General features: G+C 42.2%; 1 protein-coding gene across 1 annotated transcript in view; it reads right to left on the bottom strand.

Annotated features, from left to right (window-relative positions):
• Positions 1–24,901, bottom strand: part of LOC144825073 (6-pyruvoyl tetrahydrobiopterin synthase-like) — a 148,864-nt gene that overhangs the window by 17,066 nt on the left and 106,897 nt on the right. The window contains exons 4-5 of the mRNA XM_078683979.1: positions 5,087–5,143; positions 4,029–4,099 (exon numbers count right to left, since the gene is read on the bottom strand). Coding sequence (XP_078540105.1) covers positions 4,029–4,099; positions 5,087–5,143 — 128 coding nt within the window. The remainder of the gene's footprint in view (positions 1–4,028; positions 4,100–5,086; positions 5,144–24,901) is intronic.

Here is a 24,901-nt window from a genome sequence, read left to right as displayed (position 1 = left end):
TATACAGTCAGTCACACACCTACTAAATCATCCATTCAGACACTCATGCACCCACTCATTCTTAAATACACCTTGGCCTATATATATTTAAAAACAACAGTTGATGGACAGAATGCAGAACAATGTCATACATTCACCCCAGTACAGAGATCTGGGCCTAAATCCACCATTTTTTTGCACTCCACACCACCCCAGTTCAGACATGGCCATATGCAAATCAGCCTTGACCCTGTGCCTCATGGCAACAGTCCAGCCCGAACTGCCAAGCCATGTCTTTCCTGGACCGGAATCAAGCATCCTAGGACCGGTTTCTGGCTATCAGCCGTCTTCAGCCAGGATAGCTTGACTCCAGTGGTGTGGAGAGCATGGGACTCACATCTGAGCATACCCATCCCACTCGGGGTGACGAATGCAAAAACAACAGTTGATGGACAGAATGCAGAAAAATGTCATACATTCACCCCAGTACAGAGATCTGGGCCTAAATCCATCGTTTTTTGCACTCCACACCACTCCAGTTCAGACATGGCCATATGCAAAACAGCCTTGACACTGTGCCTCATGGGAACTGTCCAGACCGAACTGCCAAGACATGTCTTTCCTGGACCGGAATCAAGCATCCTAGGACCGGTTTCTGGCTATCAGCCGTCTTCAGCCAGGATAGCTTGACTCCAGTGGTGTGGAGAGCATGGGACTCACATCTGAGCATACCCATCCCATTCGGGGTGACAAATGCAAAAACAGCAGTTGATGGACAGAATGCAGAACAATGTCATACATTCACCCCAGTACAGAGATCTGGGTAAATCCATTGTTTTGTTGCACTCCACACCACCCCAGTTCAGACATGGCCATATGCAAATCAGCCTTGACCCTGTGCCTCATGGGAACAGTCCAGCCCGAACTGCCAAGCCATGTCTTTCCTGGACCGGAATCAAGCACCCTAGGACCGGTTTCTGGCTATCAGCCGTCTTCAGCCAGGATAGCTTGACTCCAGTGGTGTGGAGAGCATGGGACTCACGTCTGAGCATACCCATCCCACTCGGGTTGATAAATGCAAAAACAACAGTTGATGGACAGAATGCAGTACAATGTCATACATTCACCCCAGTACAGAGATCTGGGTAAATCCATCGTTTTGTTGCACTCCACACCACCCCAGTTCAGACATGGCCATAGGCAAATCTGCCTTGACCCTGTGCCTCATGGGAACAGTCCAGCCCAAACTGCCAAGCCATGTCTTTCCTGGACCGGAATCAAGCACCCTAGGACCGGTTTCTGGCTATCAGCCGTCTTCAGCCAGGATAGCTTGACTTCAGTGGTGTGGAGAGCATGGGACTCACGTCTGAGCATACCCATCCTACTCGAGGTAACAAATGCAAAAAGAACAGTTGATGGACAGAATGCAGAACAATGTCATACATTCACCCCAGTACAGAGATCTGGGCCTAAATCCATCGTTTTTTTGCACTCCAAACCACCCCAGTTCAGACATGGCCTATATATATTTAAAACATATTTAAACTTTACAGAAACAGACAGTTACTGGATGATATCATCAGTGATGTCATTTGAGATGTCATCAGTGATGTCATCAGCGATGTCAATGACCATGTCATGAACGATGTAATATGTGACGTCATCAGCAGTGCATTGTGGGGTTAGCTGAATTAACTATAACTGCCGAATTACTCTGGTTTTGCATGAGTGAAATGTCCAACTAACTATAACGTCCCTGAAACCTGTGTTTTTTTTTATAGGAAATATATATATATATATATATATATATATATATACATATATATATATATATATGTATATATATATATATATATATATATGCCCAATATTCGTTCACAACAAGGGATGATGATGTTGCGTGTGGTCGATTGCAGTTTTTTAATGTCTGGCCACCATCGCCAATGAGCTGTAAAATTTACAATTTTTTCTTTTCATGACAAGCATTCTCATACCGGGAAGCCTCCGCACTTGAACCTCAGAGAAGAATTCATGCTCACTCGATTATCTTTCTTAGTTTCATTTGAAGAAGGCATTGTACTCCACCACTTTCAAAATTCACCAACTACCACTGCTGAAATGTGTCCGACTTTACTCATTCACTGTTACAATGACAGTTGCTATGGTGCATTGGAAAGTTGTTGTAATCATTACCAATCAAGAATACAACTTTACAGAGATAATGAAAGTAGGTTTCCAAAGAGGCACATCATGGCACCAATGTGCTGCCAGTACATGGAAAGATCTTCATTGTTGTCATTCATCTTTCATGCATCAGGGCATGAAACTCAGTATTTATTGTTTGTGCACCACTTTTGCACCAGAATCATAGACTTGAGTGGAATACTAGCTTGTTCTGAAAGCTAGTCATGGCCAGCACTGTATGAACACCACATGTTTGGATACAGTATCATTTACAAAACTGGATCAATATTATTTCCCAAATGAATGGGCCATAATTCATCAGTATTATTAGCATAATTCATTCAGTTTAGGGATTTTTAAGCACTATGAGTCAGGAAAAATACATAGAAAATAACAAAGAAATATGTAATGATATCATAATTTAAGATCTTATGACGAAAGCCTTGGATCCTTGTTTGGGACTCTATTGGGCTGAAATATGTCAACCTAAATAGGACACAGGCCACATAATGGTGTTTCAAGTGTCCAAAGTTTACTTTGAATCACCCCTACACCACCCATTATTAAACAACCAAATATAAAGGGGCAGGTGAACTGGGTTTTTAATCTTTAGGATGCCTGATCCTCAGAAACATCCTTTAATAGTCCTTCTGAGTATAATGAGGGCTGCACCCCACTAGAGAATTATCTGGGATCGCAGGATGGCCAATGAGGAAGCATGATATCCAGGGGGTGTGTGAGGCCATCCTTTTATTTTTGGGCGAAAGCCTCCTCCAGGGTCCACCCTCTAACTATTGGGACACAAGTTATCTAGAAAATGAATGAAATGGTAGATGTCTGGTTTTCATAAATTGAGAGGCTGATGTGGGGTACATTTGCTTTTTTATGAATTGGTTTGTAGCAGGGAGAGTGCAAACAGTTACTCATATAATGTTCTCTCATATTCTCTGTGCTCTCAAAGTTATAATGGTCATATGTGTGAAGTAGCCACAAAACTCCACTGATCGTCTAGACCTAATGGCAGTTGAACTCCTGATATCACATTGTGTCAAAAGTAAGAACAATGCAGACTAAGTATTGAATGCTCAACATTTAGAACAATAGTTTAGTTTGAATAACTAAACACTTGCAATCTTATTTCCTTTATTTCTGATTAAGACATGACGGTTAAGGTGACAGCTAGAGTTATGGCTAGGATTTCTTCTACGTAGGGTGAAGGTTAGGGATTAGGATCATAACTTGAGTTAAGATTAATGCTGCTATAAAGGTCTGAGCTAGGATAATGGCAGTGATTAGTGATTGTGATTGTGTTTAGATTCAATAGCATGTTAATGTGTATGCGCACATTTAGGGACGAGGTACTGTAAGGTTGTGGTTGGTCTTAGGGTTAGGGCGAAAGGAGCATTTATGTCCAGTGGAATGATTAAAGTTGGAATTTTTTTAGGTTCACTTTAAAGGTAAAGGGAAGGACAGTTTACAGGTTTGGAATATTGATTGTTACTGTTTTCCATAGGGAAATGTAACTGTTGGGAATGTCATGGGGATTAGAAAGGGAAAGTATTAGTGTTATGATAGGAGTTGAGTTTAGGTCTGAAATGTGGGTTGAAAGGTGTAATATTCCCACGGTTATTAATTGAAACCTGTGTCTGATAGGCCAAAAGCACGTGACTTGATCTGTGTTGTAGATGGAAGCAGCTATCTTTTCTTTGCATAGCTGGAGCAATGTGATTGGGTAAAACATAATCTTTAATAGTGAGATCCTCTTCCTTGATTGAAATTTGTATTTAATTCTCCTGAATTATTTGGTGTCAAAACATGTAATTTCTACGACTGTACATTTCTTTGTAGGCAAAAAGATCGCATACCTTGTGGTGTCAGCAAAATATGGTACGTCTTTATCCAGGTTCTTGTGGTCACAAGGTTCTAAAATGGCTTTCTTGTGGTACGTGGAAGACAAAGGGAGACATATTACAGATAATGAAAACCTCTGCCTTCTAAAATATACTTTACAGAAGTGCATACCAAAATTGTGCATTTCACACTATTTGTGATTTGAAATGAAGACTGTCTCATCTGCTTAAAACCATTCTTCAGAATATCACAACTGCCCCACAAGTTCTTTGTACATTGTAATTAATTATTCCCAAGTGGAGTTCCAATATTTGAAGAGAGAAGAATATTTCAAAATGTTCTCCCACTTCTAGACATGATAAGATCGCCCAATGTATTTTAACAGTGTTGGGGTTCTGGCAAATCTTGGTTGTTTGCCCTTAAGACACTATTGTATTGGGTTCAGCCTTGTTGTTCTCGTTTCACCACCCCTATGTAACTGGAGATTGCAGGCTAATCCAGAAATTACCACTTTACACAGGTAAGAGACAAAGGGGCATATTATCATGGACCGGTGTTAAAATTATCGCTGTTTTTTGGCAGGAAACTGCTGATAAAATTGGCGATAATGGGCTTGATAATACGTCCTTGGTAATTCCCATAGAAGCCCATGTTAACATCAGAACATGGGCTTCTATGGGAATTAACAAGGGCGTATTATCAAGCCCATTATCGCCATATTATCGGCAGTTTCCTGCCGATAAAAGGTCGATAATTTTAACACCGGTCCTTGATAATATGCCCTAAAGTTATTTGTGCATCTTGAGTGCTTAGCCCTGATTGGATCTCTGAATGAAGCACATTAGCCAAGTCTTCATCCATGAGTCGAGAACAATCAACAGTAGCATACAGAACTTGCTCAGCTGGTAAAAAGAAGGAAGCTTGCTTCTACTTGAAGTGTTTTTGCAAGAAAAAAAAGTATCCCCGTGCAATGTGTGTGTCTTGCAATTATCTGATTCAGAGCCTTAAATCTACCTTTGCTTTCGTTAAACTAGCTAAGACCATGATATAACAAACACATGACTTTATTTACCTCCAGGTACTCTTTAAAATCCGTGAGGTTGATCACCATGCCTGTGGTTGGATCAATCTGTAAGGAGAATAGATGAGATACTTAGCATGCTTTGAGTTTTTGGATATCTGCATTATTACACAGTCCTGTAGGCAAGAATACACAACAGTCCAATCAAGATGACTCAAATGATGTAAGTTACTCAGCAAGTGGTATAAGTTTACAAATATCACATAGATACAAATAATTCCTTATTGTGAAGTATATTTAGCCTATCAATCTACTGCATTTTGTGTGACGTTCAAGTTATTGGCATGAATTGACACAGTTTTGAGATGAAGGGCTACAATTAAGAAGCTTAGTGTTTGTGATTACCAAACATTGAGTTTTTGTGATTTGCTTTTTGGTAATCCCAAACACTAATATACAAAAGTGTGTTTTACACTTTGTTTGGTTCCCAGTGGGTTCCAAGTAGACCAACCTCACGAATATTATTAAGATAGGTCTCACTTTGCAACCCAATAGAATAGCAAACATCACAGGGATGGTGGCCTACTGGGGTCGCAGACCAGCATGTCTGTGATTGCTTTCAAATAAAGCCACTTTTTAAAAAAAACACACCCTGTTTTCCTTGAAGGAAACCAAGATGCATTTAAAAATAAAAAAATAAAACTTTTAAGTTTCATTTTTTAGAGTAGACTTTTTGTGACTGAATTTCGATCGCTAAATATTGCTACATAACAATATGCCCTAAGCATGCCCCTTCCAAATACTAATTTGTAAACCCAAACTGCGATTGGATAATAGCTTACCAAATTGCAATTAGGGGTTTGTACGTTTGAAAATGCCTTTTTGCATTTGTAAATGGGTCAGTTCTGCGAATTAGCCTGTTTGCGACCACAAAAGGGCTTCGTACATGTGTCCCGTAGTGACAAAAACAAGAACCCCTTTCAAATGTTTGATGATATACAAGGTTGGCATCCCCTCCATTCCTCATTTAACGGCATGAGGCAGGCAGAAAAAGAATTGGAAGAAAAGGTCATTGATGATGCATCACTATTTCACGCTGCTATTCAAGATTTCATCCACAAATATTAATATTCAGATAGCATACATTTGACAGGGCCTCCTCGAAATCATGTGTCCAACACAACCCCAAAGCCACTCAATTGGCAAAACAAAAACACTGCCAAATCAGTATAGTCAACTGGTCAGAGTGTGATCACACGCCATAGCATTATATACTCAGTTGTTAAAGGAACTCAGTTAAGACAAACACCTTGAAAATGGAGGCCTTATGGTATCAGAACAGATACTTGCTTCTCCACTTAACCACCTAGGCTTCGGCATATACTCATGTAAAGCACACCGGGAGCAAGGCAGAACTGTGCTCCACCTGCGCCAAGTAACACCGGACAGCAGACCTAATCAGGAAGGGTTTTCAGAAGCACCGTCTGTCCTGCACCCGAGAGCGGACGTTTCCCTGAATACAGCTCTCCCTGAACTGTGATGGCAAGCAGCAGGCGGCCGAGTGGCTCGGGGCCTGCCTAAGGTGAGCCTAAGGTGATCGCACCTGATTGAGTCAAGGCTGCACCCGGGGGATCGCCAACCGCTGCCGGACTGACGGCAGTTGAGAGACCTGGAGCAAGAGATCCGATTGTGAGGCATGCTAGCGGGCAGCCTGCGAGAAGCGAGTTGAGAGGCCACTAGAGGGAGTGTGAAGCAGAACAGGGAGACCCAAGCGGCGGAGGTGCTGTGCCAGCAGCAAATGAAGGAGGTGATTGGCATTCAGGTTGCCTCCCTTCCCTCCCTCTCCCCCCCTGCAATGACCAGAAGGCCCGGGCTACAACGGAGACCACAGCATGGAGTGACACCCCCGGTTGACCGATCGACGAGGAAGCCCTGCTCTCTATCACGGGATCAAGGACTGAACAACCCTGCCCATCTAGAGACAGCGAGAACTGCAAGGTGGTGGATCCGCAGGTGAGGCCTAAGTTCGGGCTGGCGAGACTGCGGTGCACTCCCCCGGTAAAAGACCTGGGAACCTGCCAGACGGAGGGGTTGGGACGGAGAGGGGCCGGGCACGGGTGCTAGAGAGATGAGCGGTGCTCGCCCCCTCCTCTGTAACCTGCCCCCTGCGGAGACATCACAAAGAGACCTACAAGACCGGTGAGCTCGGCCACTAGTGGTGCCCGTAATTGGCAGAGCTAGTCCCGGGCTGAGACTAATCTCTGGAAGCAGCGCCAGATCCCTGAGACAAATAGGAAGACCCGGGCAAGATTAGTGCAGTACCCCCCTCCCTCCCTAATATTAAGTGAGGGCCAGGCCACAAGTGAGCTGCAACAGAGTCCGCGTAAGGCCAACATGTGTGGAGCAAGTGATTCTGACACACTTTCAGACCTTGCTGCAGTAGAAGTCCAGTTCAGGCAACGGAGCGGCAAAAGTCCCACACTTTAAGAGTCTGGTCGTAGGGCCACAACACAACCCACACTGAATGGGCCACCAGTAGCAACAGGGCAGAAGCTATAGAATAGTGATCACTCACCTGGCCCGGCTGAGCTCATCGTCACACCCTCTGAGCCTGGATACAGCATAGTAATAATCGAGATGGCATCTATCATAAAAAGACCTTCTCCTCAGGTCTGGTGTCTGGGGCTCTGAGACTCTCCCTTCTTCTGCTGGTAGTCCCACGGACACGGAGGCATCGGATGCTGAAAGCCCGGTCACACGTGCCTTCCTGGAGTCTCTAGTTGCCTCTCTGAAAGATGACCTCCATACCATGACAAAAGAGATAACACAGGGACTAAGGGAAATGCGGAGGGACTTGGACTCTATGGACGACAGCATGGATACACTAGAGGCGCAGGCTACAACAAGAGATGAGTAAATAGAACAGCTCCAACAAGAGGTTATCCGCCTGCGGGATCAACAAGCAGACTCAAACGCACGCGGGAGACCTCGATAACCGTTCCCGGAGGAGCAACATACGGATCCAAGCTGTTCCACAGGGGTCCTAAGGGCAGGACATCGAAGCTCTCATGGAGGAACTCTTTTGCTTCATCCGAGGAGCCCCACCAGAACAGCGGATTAAGCTGGACAGAACACACCGGGTAGGCCCGAGAAGAACAGCAACAGCTCCCCCCAACATACTCACGGGTGTCCTTAAAATAGGATCCTCCAAGAAGACCAAGATAAACACCCTCTCAAATTTTGATCAATCAAGCCTCTGCTTTTTCAAGATCTAGATGCATCTACCCTAAGAAAAGAAGAGAGTTTGAACAGATCACCTCCCACCTGCGATCTGAAGACCTCTCTTACCACTGGGGTCACCCCTTCTGTTTAATCTTCAAATGGGATGGTTCAGATTCGCTCACTGCAGGATGTCAAAAAGCAGCTCAGCCTAACTGATGATGATCTGAATGTAGCTACACAAAAAGGTTCTAGACGACATCCATCCGGAACCGAGGGTTGGAAGGGGGTTGGCCGATACCCGCTTCATCTCCGACCAGACCCTGAAACTATTGCAAAAGAGAGGCAGGCAGTTATTGCCTCCCTTGGAGAAGAGACAGCCAATGCAGACTAGGTGGAGTTTGGCCATGAAGATTTGATGGGTTGGTGGGTCCGTTGCGGAAGCTTGTGATTTAATGCTCCCTGGTTATCATTGCATGAGGCCTGGGCGGTGCAGGAAGGCAGGGTGGATCCTGCTGACATCTTACGCCTTTCCATGGTGTTGACCAACCAGGAGTATACAAATGTTCAAAGTTTCATGTTTATCTGTATGTGTTTTGGTTTGGGGTTTAGTAGGCTCTCTACTCCCTATAGCGCAAGCCCTCCGCATTGAGATTACCATAGCCAGGATGTCTCCCGTCTACCTGACAGGCTTTCATTCATTAACGACCATGGTCCATGTCCGGTTATGGCATTTTAGTTATACCTGGCACGCCTGTAAACTTTCCCTATCGCTGCGACCCATAAAATATTCTTGCTAAACGTCAATGGTGTTAATAACCCGACTAATAGACGGGCCATCCTTTTGTTCCTAGAAAATTCTGACGCACACATTTGCCTCCTTCAAGAGACACATCTGTTACCCCAAGATACCCATAGGCTGCGAGCCAGGGCATTCCTTCATCAGCTATTCTCGACTGGATACAAAATGTCGGTCGGAGTAAAAAATTTACTTGGATCATTGGCATCACCGAGATAGTGCAGGTTTAATATTACACACATCCGGCTCATGTGAGGCAAACACTTACACCTGAATCTCCACATAGAGAAGCTGTGAGGTAGAAACCCAAGCACAATGGGAGCCATACAAATGTTTGCAGTAGTAGCGTAGCACAGGCCACCGCAGCCCCTGCGGTGTGTGGGGGTCCCCCAACTCAAGGGGGGGCCCTCACCACAGTACTCTGGCCTGGGAGCTCCCGATTTAGTGCAGCAGGCCCCCCTCCACGTACCTTGCAGGGGGGACCCCTCAAGTTTCGTTATGCCAGTGGTTTTCAGTATTATATAGAGGAGGGACATATGGCCCAGACATAGTCTTAACAAAGACAATAATAGATCTAGCCGTTTGTATGGATCGCTAATGAAATCACAAGATTATTAAAAGGTTGAAAGGGTCTTTTTAAACTGCATTAGGGGATTGCTAAACTTGAGGAATTCCACACAGCAATGCTGCCTAGGACTAGAGCTGGACCTCACTCCCCTGTCTGCCCTGGTGCTCATTAAATAAGTTAAGGATTGGCAGGGATGAACATGTAAAAGCATACATTAGGAATGAATTGACCAATCCAGACTCCAACATGCTGTTATCTGGAAATACCATCACAAACCTGCTGACAACAGGCAACATGCCATCTCTCTTCAATTTAATTAAAGAAAATGACCAGAGCTGTCTAAGTCTGCTGAGAAAATAAGAAGTAAGAACTTTGCATTATATCACCAACATTAGCACAACAACAATACATACAAATTATAACTATTCCATCGAACCTTACTCCTTAGTAAGACAACCATTTCTTGATTACAAAAGGAACCCGCCGGAGAAGAAGCTCTTCCTGCATTTAGACTCTTGTATCTCTCCTTCAAGCAATTGGATGGCTCCCGCAAAATTGAGCCACAAAACTACAAATAATGCATGGTTTGCAAAACATTCAAGAAGTTTATCCAACACATAGTCTGCCCAGTTTTTGCTTGACGCTCAGAAGAAGTAATTAAACCCTGTCTTCAGGGCAGAAGGCATAAGAACAATTTCAAAGGCTACTCGATTCCGCTCCCTAGGGCACCTCACAAAAAACTGTTGAGCATAGTGCAGAATTCTTGAGCTTGCCCATTAGGCTCTTGGAGGATAGTTTAGAGCAGGGGTCTTCAACCTTCTCCGTTGAAATAGCTACTAATTTCCAGTAAAAACCATCCTGGGCTACTAATATTTTTGAAAACACCAGGAAAGATTGCATTAGTAGTCACCATATGAAAGATGTCCAACAGTGACCACCTCAGAGCATCAGGCAGGGTTTCCTCAATTAGTGTAAACAATGTTTTGTCAACAGTGAAGGCTTCTACATGGGTAGTATATAACTGCCCAAGCTGCAATACCCCTGGCACCAAGTTAATATTAGTAATAAGTCTCCACAAGCACCAGCACCTGAGTTCTGAAAGTGCACACAATTGTATCTCTAATGCACACTATTCAACCAACGAAAACATTTTAATGTGTAAGCCTCGGATGTACACATGGAAGCTACTTGTGGGTAGCTGAAGAGCTACCAGTAGCTCACAAGCTACTCGTTGGTGAAGCCTGGTTTAGAGACTGTTTTACACGCATAGGCGCAACCAAAATGGCAGCTCTGTTTTAAATGTAATTGTTGTAATTTGTAGGAGTCTTAAAGAAACCTAAACAATAGCATTCCTTTCAATCATTCACTACCAAATGAAAGACACTGTCATGCACCATACCTACATATATCTGAAAAGCAGTCAAAGAAAAGTAGCATAAATGTACTACAGCCTCACATACACATAACTTTATAAGACACCCACCTGAATCACGAGGCCTATATAGAAAGCACCATTCTGTGCTTGAGAAATCCACAATTTGTCCTCCATTAATTAAGTGAAAATTGGCTATGCACAAACACACCGCAGAGAACTTCCTGGATCAAGCTAGTTTTACTCTCGTAGTTACACAGATAATCATCCGCGGCCCGTGGAGGGAGTTGCGGTGGAGCAGGCAGGCGGGGCGGGGGAGGCGCAGGGTGGTGGGTGATAAACACCGGAATATGGATGATTGCAGGTAAGTAAACAATCAAATTAATAAAACGAATTTCCCCTGCATCACATTTTGTGATGCAGGGCACGGGACGAAATTTGTTTTATTAATATCTATTCATTCAATATTTTTAATGTATTAACACTATTCACACTACTACATATGTAGAATAAGTGGTGTCTGCATTGACTCTCTGCACCTTTTTAGGTCAAGCCTATAGCAGCGCATGTGCTGCTTGCTTGATTTTAGTAAGGGGCTTTTCAAAGTGCTACCCGCCGGCCACCAGCTTGCGGTTACATGCAGAAGCACAGGCGCCTCGAGAAACATCCCCGACATCAGCATACTCATAACACAGGGGGTCGTTTGGATGAAAAACTGTGGACCACAGAACTTTATTTACAAAATCATGTGAATTAATCTAACCACACATACAGTCAATGTTTACAAATAAATTTACATTTACGTGGGAACAAAAAACAAGTGCATTTAAAATGACTTTGGGCGCCTGAGGTACATACAATTTCAGCCGTTAACTCCTAGTAGTGCTGCGAGTATGGAGCGCCCTCCAGCGGTTATTCTCCATAGTTACCTATGCATAGCATTTTTTTCAGCATAATTATGCATCCGATCCAAACATAACTTTCGTTTATCTCAAACTCACTTCATCAAGGTAAACCCTCATTTTGTGGCATAACCGGCCTGATCTAGTGCCTAGACTCACACATTTCCTCAATGGTTGGCCCCTACGCTTTCTTTGCACAAGAAGTGGTTTCACATATAGAGCTTCCAGTACAGCGCTTATAAATTTACAAGCATTTACCTAAGAGAAGAGGTTAAACTCTGGGCCTATGATTCCTCATAGCTGTGCGCACTGGGGCCGGGTTCTACCACTTAACTCACTTTTGTGTTCTCGAAAGATAACCACAGTGCTTGATTTAAGGTCAACTTACAACCAAAACCTCCTCCTCTGGCTAAATCTTTTTTTTTAAAAACTGATCTTGGAACGGCGCTGCTGTGTTGGGGGGGGGGGGGGTTATGTAATTTATTTGTGATAGAGATGAGGTAGCACTCGTGTCCAATATCAAGAAAGAGGATTTCTACTTTATTTATTTTCGGAACCAATGAAGCCTCTGCAGGTACTTGGAGAGGTCAAGAGCTCTGCATTGGGGGGATATCTCTGAGACGTTGTTACACCTTCAAAGCCACTTCAGGGCGCGAGATTGTCTTTGCTGGAACACAGGCACGCGCCATCTTTCAAGCCATGCAGCATTTGTGGTAAAAGTGTTAGGCAACAACCACTGCAGCAGCCAGGCTGCTGGAGAACATGGGGTTTAATGTGGGATTGACCTTTGAACTTCACTTAGCAAACTGTAGCGTTACTGATTCCTGTGCATTCATGCCTTTTAATGGCCCGCAGGGAACATGGATCAGTCAGCTGTGTACAGAATATGTTAAATATGTGCAGTGACATTGTTATAAATTCAAAAAGAACAACTTGAAGCTTTATGAGGTTTTTTTTCACAGCAGCACAGCAACAGAGAATGCAGCTTCTTGGCATACAGGAACAGAATAACTGACCTGATGCCTAGCAGCCAGAGGTGTTCTAAAGAACACTCAAAGCATACCAAAAGGAACTTAAAGGTATACAGTGTGAATTAACATGTGAATGAAGATGTAACACATCTCCTTTCATTAAACAGAAATAAACAATAACAGGTTATGAAACATAGTCATCAAATTTCCTGGGAACATATCTTGGTCAAAAAGACATCTTGACTCTAGACGCAATCGAATCCTTTGCTGCTTGTTGTGAACAGGAATTCATAGTATGATGAACACTGGGACATTTAGCAACACGTTTGATGTTCCATAACTTGCCATCTTGGGTTATAACTCTATTACTAAACACTCTTTCCACTTTCATTGGCTTGCCAAACTTATCAGAACATTTTGTTATCAAACCAGGTCTTTTAATCCTAACTAAATCTCCCACTGCAACATTTGGAGTTCTGACATTCCATTTATTATCATACCACAATTTAGTTTTTGCTTCTTTATTTTCAACCTTCTGAGCAGCCTGTTTAACTAATTCCCTTGAAAAAGATTTATTTGAACACTTATCTCTGAACCACCAAGGACAAACAGTTGAAGCAGGATCACGGCTCTTGAGAAGGCGGAATGGACTAACTTATGTGGTCGAATGGGGAGTAATTCTATAAAACCAAAGTTTTTCTCTCAAAATGGTTTTCCAATCACTACCCGACTTACAAACTTCAGCAATGAACCCTTTCAAAACCCTATTAAAACGTTCCAGTAATCCGTTTTCATGAGGTTCATAAAAAGACACAGTATGATGTTTAATACTATGTAATTTAAAGAAATTCTCCATTTCAAATTAAGTAAGTTGAACCCCATTATCAGTGACAATAGTCGAAGGACAACCCTCTCTGGAAAAGACTTCTTTAAAAAACTCTACCACCATATTAGTTGAGGCAGAAGAAACAAACTTAACTTCTAACCATTTAGAATGGTACTCCACAAGTACAAAAGCATAACGAGAATCACTTGGAAGACACAAAAATAGACCAGAGATATCAAACGCTAATTTTTTCCAGGGAACAGTAGGCCATGAGGTAATCTTCAAAGGGGGAACACTGACTTTTAGCATTTTGTCATTTCCCATGCAAACAGTACACTCTCTTACTTTGTAATCAACCATACGATCTAAACCCGGCCACCAGAAATAATTCCTTATTAACCTTTTCATGGCCGACATTCCTGGATGAGATTTATGTGCCAAATCCAAAATCATATTTTGCATGGCAAAAGGGGGTACACATTTACCAGATTTGAAAACCAAATTGTTCTCAAGTTCTAGTTCAATAAGAACATTGAACATTGGCATAAAATCTTCTCTCAAATGCTTCTTATCAGGCCAACCCTCTAAAATATATTTTTTGATGGTCTGTAATGTAAGATCTTGGTTATCTGCAGATTCCCACATTTCCTCAGAAATTTCATCAAAAGAGGTTGATAAAATATCTTGTAAACAAATAACAACCTCAGTATCATCCAAAATGTTGCTACCTGCAGTTAAACAAGGATGACGAGACATAAAATCCGCAACCACATTTTTTTTTCCTGGAACATACTCAGGAGTGAAAGAATACTCCTGAAGTCTAGAAATTAACCTGGAAATACGTGCCGTGGAATTCCACCCTCCACCTCTAGAAAGAATATTTACTAACAGCTTGTGATCCGTTCTCAATACAAATTTACTGCCCCAAATAAAATTGCTGAAATGTTCAATCGCCGACACACAAGCTAAAAGCTCTTTTTCTATGACCACATATCTACGCTCAGTTCCATTAAGGGTGCGAGATGCGAAACACACATTCCACTCCTCCTTACCAGACATTTGAGACAACACAGAACCAATACCATACATACTGGCGTCAACCGTGATTACACACATTTTGTTGAAACAGGAAGGTCTAAGGTTTGGAGCATGCAAGATATCTAAGCTCAAAAGCCGATTGTTGTTCATTCCCCCAAACAAAAGAATTGCCTTGTCTAAGAGCTTCCTGAGGGGTTCCATCTTGGTTGCAAAATTGTTGACAAATTTACTATAATATTCGCACATACCTGCAAACGACAGTAACTGATCTCTATTAGTGGGAGGAGGAGCTTCACTTATACCATCTACATTCGATCTTTTAGGTACAACACCATCCCCTGACAATGTGTGACCCAGATATTCAACCGAAGATTGGAATAATTTGCATTTACTAGACTTTAAAGTCAAACCACTCTCTCTCAATTTCTCACAGACACAACGCAAATGTAGCACATGTTCTTCATTATTACTAGAAAAAATTAAAATATCATCTTGAAAACACTTAACAAAATGATCCACATCTCTAAAAATATTATACATAACTCTTTGAAATACCGAGGCCACCGAAGCTAACCCAAACGGCATTCTTGTATATTGGAAAAGGTCCTGAGGGGTAATAAAAGCTGTGAGGCATTTTGAATCATCAGTAAGAGGAATTTGGTGATAAGCCGATCTTAAATCGAGAGTGGAAAAAATATTGGCACCCTCCAGCATCAAAACTACCTCATTTATGTTTGGAAGAGGATGGCAGTCCACAATTATAGCCAAATTGAGAGCCCTGAGGTCCACACACATTCTCAAAAATGTATCAGGTTTTCTAACTAAAACAATGGGAGAAACCCATTCCGCAGAATCTATAGGTTCAATGATTTTTCCTAAAACCAATTCATCTAATGTTTTTTTTAGATCTTCCCTAACATTAATAGGTACACCCCTTAACCTTTGTTTTACCGGAACAACCCCAGATTTAAGTTTAATTTTATGGGAATAATTTCGAATCATACCCAACTTGTCTGAAAAGACTACCTTACATTCTGATTTTATTAAATCAGTCCCTTTATCATTAACAAAAGAGGAAATATTCCCAACCTCAAAAGTTTCATCAAGCATAACAGGATCTTTTGCATGAGGATTAAGTATAATCCCAAATTTCCATTGATCCTTCCAACCAATCACATTCACACCTTTAACTGCCACATACAGTTTAACCTCAACACACCTGGTTTTGAAAGTAATATTCACTACAAAATAACCTAACATCTCTACCCTTGAACCATTGAAACTCACAGCACAAATTTCAGATGGAAGGATGTCTGAGAAGTTTAACAACTGTCTCAAACGCTCATCAAAATATTCCTTAGTAATAATCGTCCAGGGCGAACCTGAGTCAGCCATTAGGTTAAGACTTACCTCCAAAACAAACATTTCACAAATGGGTTTCTTAATGACTTGAGAATCAACCGAATCCTCAACCATAGAAATCTCTTCACTAACATAAACCACAAACCCCTTATTTTTTATAGCACAATTATCCCCACCATCACAAGCACAACTGCAAACTTTTGATGACTCCTCAGTAACAAAGGCTACTTTACTTTTTGGATTTTGAACACATTTCCTGACGTCCCTACATACTGTTGAGAAATGTCCTAATCTCCCACACTTCCAGCACTATTAATAGCAGGGCAACCAGCATATGAAGCAACATGCGTTCTACTGCCACATTTATAACATATCACAGATTTGTCAAACCCCTTAAAATTCACTGGATTATTCAACCTGTTAACATTTAAAGTAGAATGTACATTTTCATTAACATGCCCATCCTTATGTTTAACCAAACAAACTTTGTCAGAAGATTCCGATTTGTTTATACTCTGTTTTTTAACAGTGAGCATCCATTTCTCAGACTGCTCTAAAGATTTTGCAATAGCAATAGCCTCAGATAATTTAGGATCCCCAAGTTCCCAAAGACGTTCTTGTGTTTTTTTACTCTTAACATGAACGATGATTTGATCTCTCAACATCTCATCACACATACTTCCAAAGTTACAATGTATAGATAACGATCTTCAAGCAGTCATAAATTCATCAAACGATTCCATATCTTCTTGTGCGCGAGTGTAAAACTTATATCTATTAAGAGCTATATTAGAAACAGGTTTAAATCTTTTCTCAATCCTAAGAAGTGCTTCTTTATACACATTAGTACCTTCACCTTCAACATCCGCACGGGGAATGGGAGGTAAAGCCCTAAAAACCATTTGTCCTTCAGAACCTAAGCAGTGTAAAAGTATACTTTTCTTTCTCTCCGCACCCATGTGTTCGCCATCAATAGCCTTCATGTAGTTAAAGAACTCTTCCTTCCAACGTGTCCAAGGAATTGGAGGATCTCCTTTGTTTTGTAAAAATTTCTCTGGTGGATAAAATTGCATGTTGTAAATATAATAAAACAATAAATGTGATTATAGTGGTATAAAATTCCGAAGGACACTTCACTGATGGACAGAAAAGTATTTACCACATGTATTCCTTTGCTCGTGGCAAACGTGTTACTTTTGTTCTTTATGTTTATAGTGAAGAGATCCCAGAAACGAATTCTTGTAAAAGTGACCAAAAAACTTTGTTGTTATAGGTCAATATTAAGTTCTTCCACGTCGTAATATAAAGATTTTAAGTGAAGCAACACTTACTTTCAGAGAAAGACGTTTCATAAATCCAAGCAAAACATCATGAATCAAAATCACAAGCTCTCGGTGAATCGTTGCTACGGTAACGAAAAAAAACACATCCAAAATGGCCGCCACGCAGCGCAATTATGTCATGCCGCACTCAGCGTAATTGCGTAATAACAAACTTGTAACTTGGCTCTCGCGCTGCTTCAGGCTTCCCGTGTGCGACGCTTCAATCGAACAGCAACACTTGGTTCCGTTCCACCTCCGATGACGCTTGAGATGAAGCGCAATGACGGATGTTCTGTCTCGCGTCGTCAACCTGGAAGCACGCTCCAGAAGCCGGTGCAATTAATTCAAAGATAAATACAAGTCCAAAATACCTCAAAATTGTTGAAATTCACTCATTCAATGTTGGTAGGAGTCCTCGAAACGCCGTTTCCCTCAATATGAACTAAATATCTTCATAAAAATGAAACAGACGATCACTTTAAGATTAATTCGAAGAATTGAAGATTTCAAATAATAACTCCACACCTGTGCTGCTGTAAGTCCAAAACAAAAAGCTGGTTTCTTCCCTCATCGCCAAATTATGTTATAAATTCAAAAAGAACAACTTGAAGCTTCATGAGGATTCATTGACAGCAGCACAGCAACAGAGAATGAAGCTTCTTGGCATACAGGAACAGAATAACTGACCTGATGCCTAGTAGCCAGAGGTTTTCTAAAGAACACTCAAAGCATAACAAAAGGAACTTAAAGGTACAGTGTGAATTAACATGTGAATGAAGATGTAACAGACATACAATCCCAGAGTCAGGTCAGCCTGTAGCGAGGGTGAAACAGGCCCGAGGGCACCAGTGCTGGAGGATTATCTGTCTTGCACAGGGTAGTCAAACTTCCCCCCTGTCTGCAGTTTGATTTGGCAAAGAACAAGTCTCTTGGCGGTCACAGCCCACTCCACGAGCAACAGTGTCGCTGCCAAGAGGCCCTGTTGGGGAGCATCCTTTTCAACGCAACTTTTACCACGCAGTGCTTTTACAATGCAGGCTTTACCACGAAAACCATTACAACGCATTGCACTGGGGGGCACTCTAGGATAAGTAATAGTTTAATTTACTATCCAACACCTTCCCTACTATCCACGGGGACTGGAGTTGGAATAGTAAATTAAACTATTCACTATCCAGCACCCCCCAAAGCAATCCGTTGTAATGGCTTGCATGGCAAAACTTGCGTTGTAACAGCATGCGTGGTAAAAGCATGCGTTGTAACAACGTATATCCGGCCCTGTCTCTTGAGAGGCACTTTCATTCTGTCTTTGCTACAGCCAGCAGCACTTTGCATGCTGTGTTGCTCATAACTGTTTTCTTTAAAAAACACACACACATTTCTCAGAATTCAATGTTCAATTGGCTAAAAAGTCCAGATCGGACGAAACATGATATGGGGATGGGCTTGGTAGCCGTGGTACATGTGAAAACTCAGCAGGTAGGCCAAGAATCTGAATGGGAGTAGAGTGGCCAATTCTCTGGCCTGCCAATGAAGGGAGTGTGCATGCTGGGACTGGAGGCTGCAGGGGCTGAGTGTAGCGCTTCTTAGGAGAAAGTCAATACCCGGGTCCCTCAATCATATTTTTCAGCTGAGAGTACATTGCATATGACACTGACTACAATTCACAAATTGTAAATTTTTTTCTTTTGCGACAGATTATCATATCTTTAGGATCCGCAGTACCAACTCTAGTACTGCAGATCCCAAAGCAATGACAGGAGAAAATACTCATTGATGCTGTCAGATTCTTTTATGTTTTCTAAATCCTGGACCCGCAAATCCCAAGTGTTAACCCTTTAAATCCCGAGTGTCAACTTTTTAAAAAGCTAATGTCTCAAAAACGACTTAACCAATTTACAGCAATCCATTGAAAGCATACTTTTTTATTACATCGCTACTTTCAAGGACATGTTTAGTGTAAATACATTCAGTAGTTCAGGCAGTAGGCACAAATATGAGCAGAATATCCAATGGGAGCTAAAATTGGAAAACACTCCTTCCCCCGCCCCCCCACCTCCTTTATATTTTTTACTCACCCTTTGCTTTTTCCCCCACCCACCACATTCTTTGCTTTTTTGCCCAACCCCCCTCGACTTCCCCCCTCATACCCACCCCCTCTACTTTCCCCCCACCTCCTCTAATTGTTTCAACTGTAATTTTTTCCCCAGCCACTCTGCTTTTTTTGCCCCACGCCCTCTACTTTTCCCCCACTCTACCTGTTTCCAACCTCTACCTTTTTCCCCTGATCCCCCACATAGGCCTCCTCCACTTTTTTGCACCACCCCTCCATTTTTTTCCACCACCCCCTCCACTTATTTTCTCCAAAGATGGATCCTCACAAAAATTGGCATGCCAAAGCTTAGTTTATGAAGCCAGTCGATTTCAAAGTTTTGTTGAAATCCATTCAAAGGATCAAAAGAGAACTGTAAATGATTTCCTGTGATTCAAAATTCTGAGTTTATGTGCAGGGTATTTAGCTTTTCTAAACAAATAAAGTTTAAAATAAAACTGAAGTCTTTCAATGCTAGTAAAACAAACATTTGCCTAGCTAATAGGTCTTGCCTTTGGGACCTTATAAGTGTTTGGTTATGCAGCATAATATCCGTGGTGCAACAACATCAACTGTTGCATGGCTAAACACCTATAAGGTCCCAAAGGCGAAACCTATTGGCTATGTCAATGTTTGTTTTTAAAAAGCGTCCCAGGACGGCAGGAATGTTCCTAATTTAAAATTATTGCGTAAACATTCAGCCATGTCCCTGCGCGGTGCACATCGAGCAAGGCCTCTGCAGTGCCCACGGCCACCTCCCCCTTCTCCTCTGTATCTGGGGGCAGGGGCCTGCAAATCAACACTGAAAGGGCCATCAGTCTAGGGTTAGCACGCAAAAACGGCTACCTCTGATCGCCCTGCTGCCGCAGTGATGTACAGCTCATAACTGCCGAGGCTACCTGCCTGGCCCCACTTTGACCAATACAATGGTCACATCAGGATGCTTTGGTGCCCCCCACTTGAACTCCTCTGCCCTTTAATTTCGGGCTCATGCAGACTGAAGGACGCCACCTGGAAAAGAAAACAGGCATCGGCATAGCCAATAGATCTCGCCTTTGGGACGTGCTGCATAACTAAATACTTATCAGGTCCCAAAGGCGAGAGCTTGTTTCTATATGAGAAACAGCTTCTAGGGAATTTGGTATGCAGAGCACCAACAGTAAACCGCCTTTCCTTAATAGGCAATTAAATGTTCAATTTTAATTTATGCACTATTCATTTCTCTAGCTCCTTTAGGAGGGGTAGTGTTGAATCTAAAACTGCATTGTTCCTCCCTGTCCTGCTGCCATGTTACCTTTTTTTCTCACCACCAGGAACGTGTCTCCTAATTGATTTACAACGAACTCATTCTCGATCAAATATAATGTATCCCAACCAACACCCCACGACTCATCGTCCTAGATGCCACAAACCACTGCATACCTCACCACCGCACGGAAAAGACCCAGCATGGCCAAAATAAGCCACATAGAGACGTCACTGGCAGGCCCTTTAGAGGGAGAAGGGTGGAGACAGATGTTTCAAGAGAAATATTGTACTAGGGTTTTTAGAACATCAAAAAAAATCATACCACAAGAGAAGTAGGAGGATCAGTTTGGAGCACTAAGGAAACATAGAGAGTTCAAAGTGCAGGGAAGCACTGAAACCAGGGTAAGCTGAACAGGTAGATTACTATTGAGAACTCGAGAGTGTCAGTCAGTCATAAATGTGTATGTCGGAAAATAATTTCCATAAAACATGCAGCCAACAATAAATACATGCAACGTTAGGAACATCAGAAATTTAAAACAGTAAAACTAAATAAACACAGCAATCATTTCATCATATAGAAAAAATTAAAACAATCAATTATCAAGACACAATCGTTTCTTTACAGCACCTTGTAAAATCCAGCTACAGACAAACAAATATGTTCTGTAGTTAGCATCTGTAAAAACATGAATGCAGGTCTGACCAAATACAATTCAAACCTTTAAGAAGGAGAATAATACATTTGCGATGAAGATCACAATACAAACCACTGTAAATAGCTAATTATGGGTATCTTGTCTTGAAATGTTGTCACAGTGACAAGGGGGAAGATTCTCCACCAATGACCATCCTCTGTTAAACTTGAGCACTTGGTGTGGCATCCCAAAGTGAAATTTTGTTAGAAGGTCACTACAATAGCAATTGTCAACAAAAATCAAATAAGGCTTGATAAGCGAAGTTGTTTTAAGCATCACAAATGCCCGCACCAAACCTTTATGCAATTCTAAACCCTCCCTGTCAGATTTTCTGCAGGCAAAGACATTCTCCTTAGCTCATTCTATATCTCATTTTCTGAGAAATTCAGGTGCTGTAAACAACGCAGGCCACCCAAGTGCCTAGAAACCCTCTTGCACACATATCAGCCATGCAAGATTCTTCCCATAATCCAGAGAGCCCCTCAAAAATGACCCTTTTAACTCAAAGTTCTGCATTGAAACAGGAGTAGTGAAATCAGCCTCTTACCTATTCATGGTAGATTAAGGACCCTCCACATTAAATGGCCCTAAAGATGTTACATATATCATGTGAATAAAAATAGGGGCCAAAATACAGCCCAACAAAACCCCTAAGTAAAATAGCAAAGTATTCTGTACAGTCCCATTTCCCATTATATCTCACACAAGCAGACATATTCATATGAAGGTCAGCCAGAAAGTGAACAAGCTCAGGATCAACTCCCAAAGAAATCGTCAAAGAACAGAGTTTGCTTCTATTAACACAGTTAAATACAGAAATGCCATATGGATACTCCCCTGCCTTGCTACAGTATACTTATATTAATTAAGTAAAGGTTCAGAGCCTGATCAATAGTGTTTTATACCGTCTAAAGCCATAGTGAATGTCAGAAAGAATGACATTCTGCTCTGACAATTTCTGCATCCGAGATAGGATGACGCTCCCAATAATCTTGACTATAGAATCCACTAATGATATTGGTCTATAACATTTTGGGTCTCTCTTGTCGCCCTTTTTAAATATCAGAATATTCACAGTCTGCGTTTACAAAGATGGGACTCCAGTTTAAACTACAGCATTTGGAACCGTAGGACCTGATTCACAAAGATAAACTTAGACCTGAATTCTAACTTGGGAGTTAAAGTCTAGGTTTAGACCTAAAGTCTAACTTTACACCTGAAGTCTAACTTTACGCTTGAATTCTAAGCCCTAAAGTCCAACTTTACATCTGAAGTCTAAGTTTAGACCTGAAGTCTAAGTTTGACTTCAGGTCTGAACTTAGGGCCCGATTCACAAAGGTAAAGTTAGACCAAAAGTCTAATTTACAACAGAGGTCTAACTTTACTACTTTTCAGTATTCATAAAGGTAAGTTACTACTAGTAACATTAATACTAGTAAAGGTACAAGTAGTAACTTACCTTTGTGAATACTGAAAAGTATAAAGTTAGAATTGTGGTCTAAGTTAGACTTTTGGTCTAACTTCAACTTTGTGAATTGGGCCCATAGTAAGCAGGGGTGCCCACAAGTTATCATTCAACTTAAATAAATCAAATGGAATCCCATCAGGGCCCAGAGCCTTATTGATACAAATACAAACAATGGTATCCTTAAGTTTCTCTAGTTCACACCACAGATTATAATACCTCAAAACAAAATAGGTCCTCTTCCTCCCTCCCACAGAGGCCATAGATCTATATATGTCTCTAAATTGGGTCACCCACATATCTCGGGCTATAAAATCATAATTAGCAGGGGAATCATTGCTAAAAAAAAAGGAAGGCTGACTATTTCCCAGAACTTAGAGCTGCACTTCAAGTGGAAGGCTTCTACCAGATCTTCCCATTCCTCCTGACGCAAAGCAAGCTTCCTATATTTAATGGCTGCTTTTATAATAAAGGGCCTGAACCAAATCACGATGAGCCATCGAACAGCCCTGATCAAACCAATTGGGAAGGTCCTCTTGCCACTAACCCCCTGATGGGTAAGCATAGCACTTACTCTGGAGCAAACATTATAAAAAGCTGTCACCCGGCATTCCTCTTTCAGGTATGCAGACAGACATGCCTCAAAGTCGTCATAATGATTCATAACCAACTCTGTTAAAAAGGAGAGATGGCAGATCCTCTTCCAGCTAATCCTTCTGCCCTGAGCTCCTAGCTCCACCTTGCTGCCCTTCAAAAATGAGTAGTAAATAGGGGGTTCCATCAATGACCCATATCTTTATATATGTTTAGACTTCAGAATAAATGCGCTCAGGTAAGTAGATTTTTAAAGAGGAATACTTTTGCATTTCAAAAGTCGACAGTGCATGTTTAAGTAGCTGCAATTTTATCCTATGGCAGACAAAACAAGTACAGTACAGCGACTTACAAGCCCAATCTCCTGGACTTAAGGTGAGTATGGGGCATGGTCCTGTGATATATGAGGACGTGGGGGCACCTTTGGACCTCTTCTCCATGAGCGAGTGATGACGGGTGCAAAGTTTTCTTCAGGCATCAGATTTTCATAACGGGGAGCAGTCCCAGTAAAGGGCGCCTGCAAACAGGCTACAGGCGGCACTGGGAAGTCTCCTGTGGGCAAGTCCAGGGTGGGATTTGTCTCTGAGAGGCTGGGGAACCATGCTGGCCCACTTCAGCTCAGGTTAAGTGGTATGGGTGCAGTCGTGCTTTCCAGTGCTGGGTTTGTGCAGTCCAGAGTCTTCTTAGGTCTTTGTGGGTGCTCGGAGGATGCAGGGAAGCAGCTCTGCTGCTCCACAGGACTTCCTAAGTCTTGGCAGAAGTGCTGGCAGCCCTCTCAGGCTATTGAAGGCATAGCAGCTTGCAGGATGACTCAACTTTGTGCAATTTTCTGGAACAGCAGACAAATCGGCAGGTTAGGAGCCAAGTCAGTTGCTTCTTACACAGTTCTTGCATTTCACTGCTCTTCGGTCATTCTTCTTTTGGTTGGCAGTATCTGATTTTTTGGTAAGCACAACAAGATGATAAACAGAGTGCTGAAACTTTTCAACCACTCACCACCAGTCACAGATCTGGGTTCAATCCATCATTCTTTATCCCACTATGCCACCCCAGTTTGGATCCAGCTATATGCAAATCAGTCTTGACCCTGTTCCTCATGGGAACAATCCAGCCTGAATTGCTAGTCCGGGGCCTCCCTGGACTGGAAACAAGCATCCTCAGACCGGTTTCAGGTATTACCCTTTATCAGCCAAGCTAGATTAAATCCAGTGGCGGAAGGAGCACCTGCCCCATGTCTGGGCATACCCATCCCACTACAGGCAACAAAATCAAAAGGTAGAAGTTATCAGCAGAATGCCCCTGGGAAGCCTGACAGGCTTCCCAGGCCAGGTCTGGTTAAATGTCCAATGCTGAGTGGGCTTACGGTGCCTTAAATGCACCTCAGGGGCGC

The sequence above is a fragment of the Lissotriton helveticus genome, chromosome 3_1 (genome assembly GCF_964261635.1).
Source record: "Lissotriton helveticus chromosome 3_1, aLisHel1.1, whole genome shotgun sequence".
Classification (NCBI taxonomy): domain Eukaryota; kingdom Metazoa; phylum Chordata; class Amphibia; order Caudata; family Salamandridae; genus Lissotriton; species Lissotriton helveticus.
The sequence above is the reverse complement of the archived record's forward strand: the minus strand, read 5'-3'. Positions and strand labels throughout refer to the sequence as shown.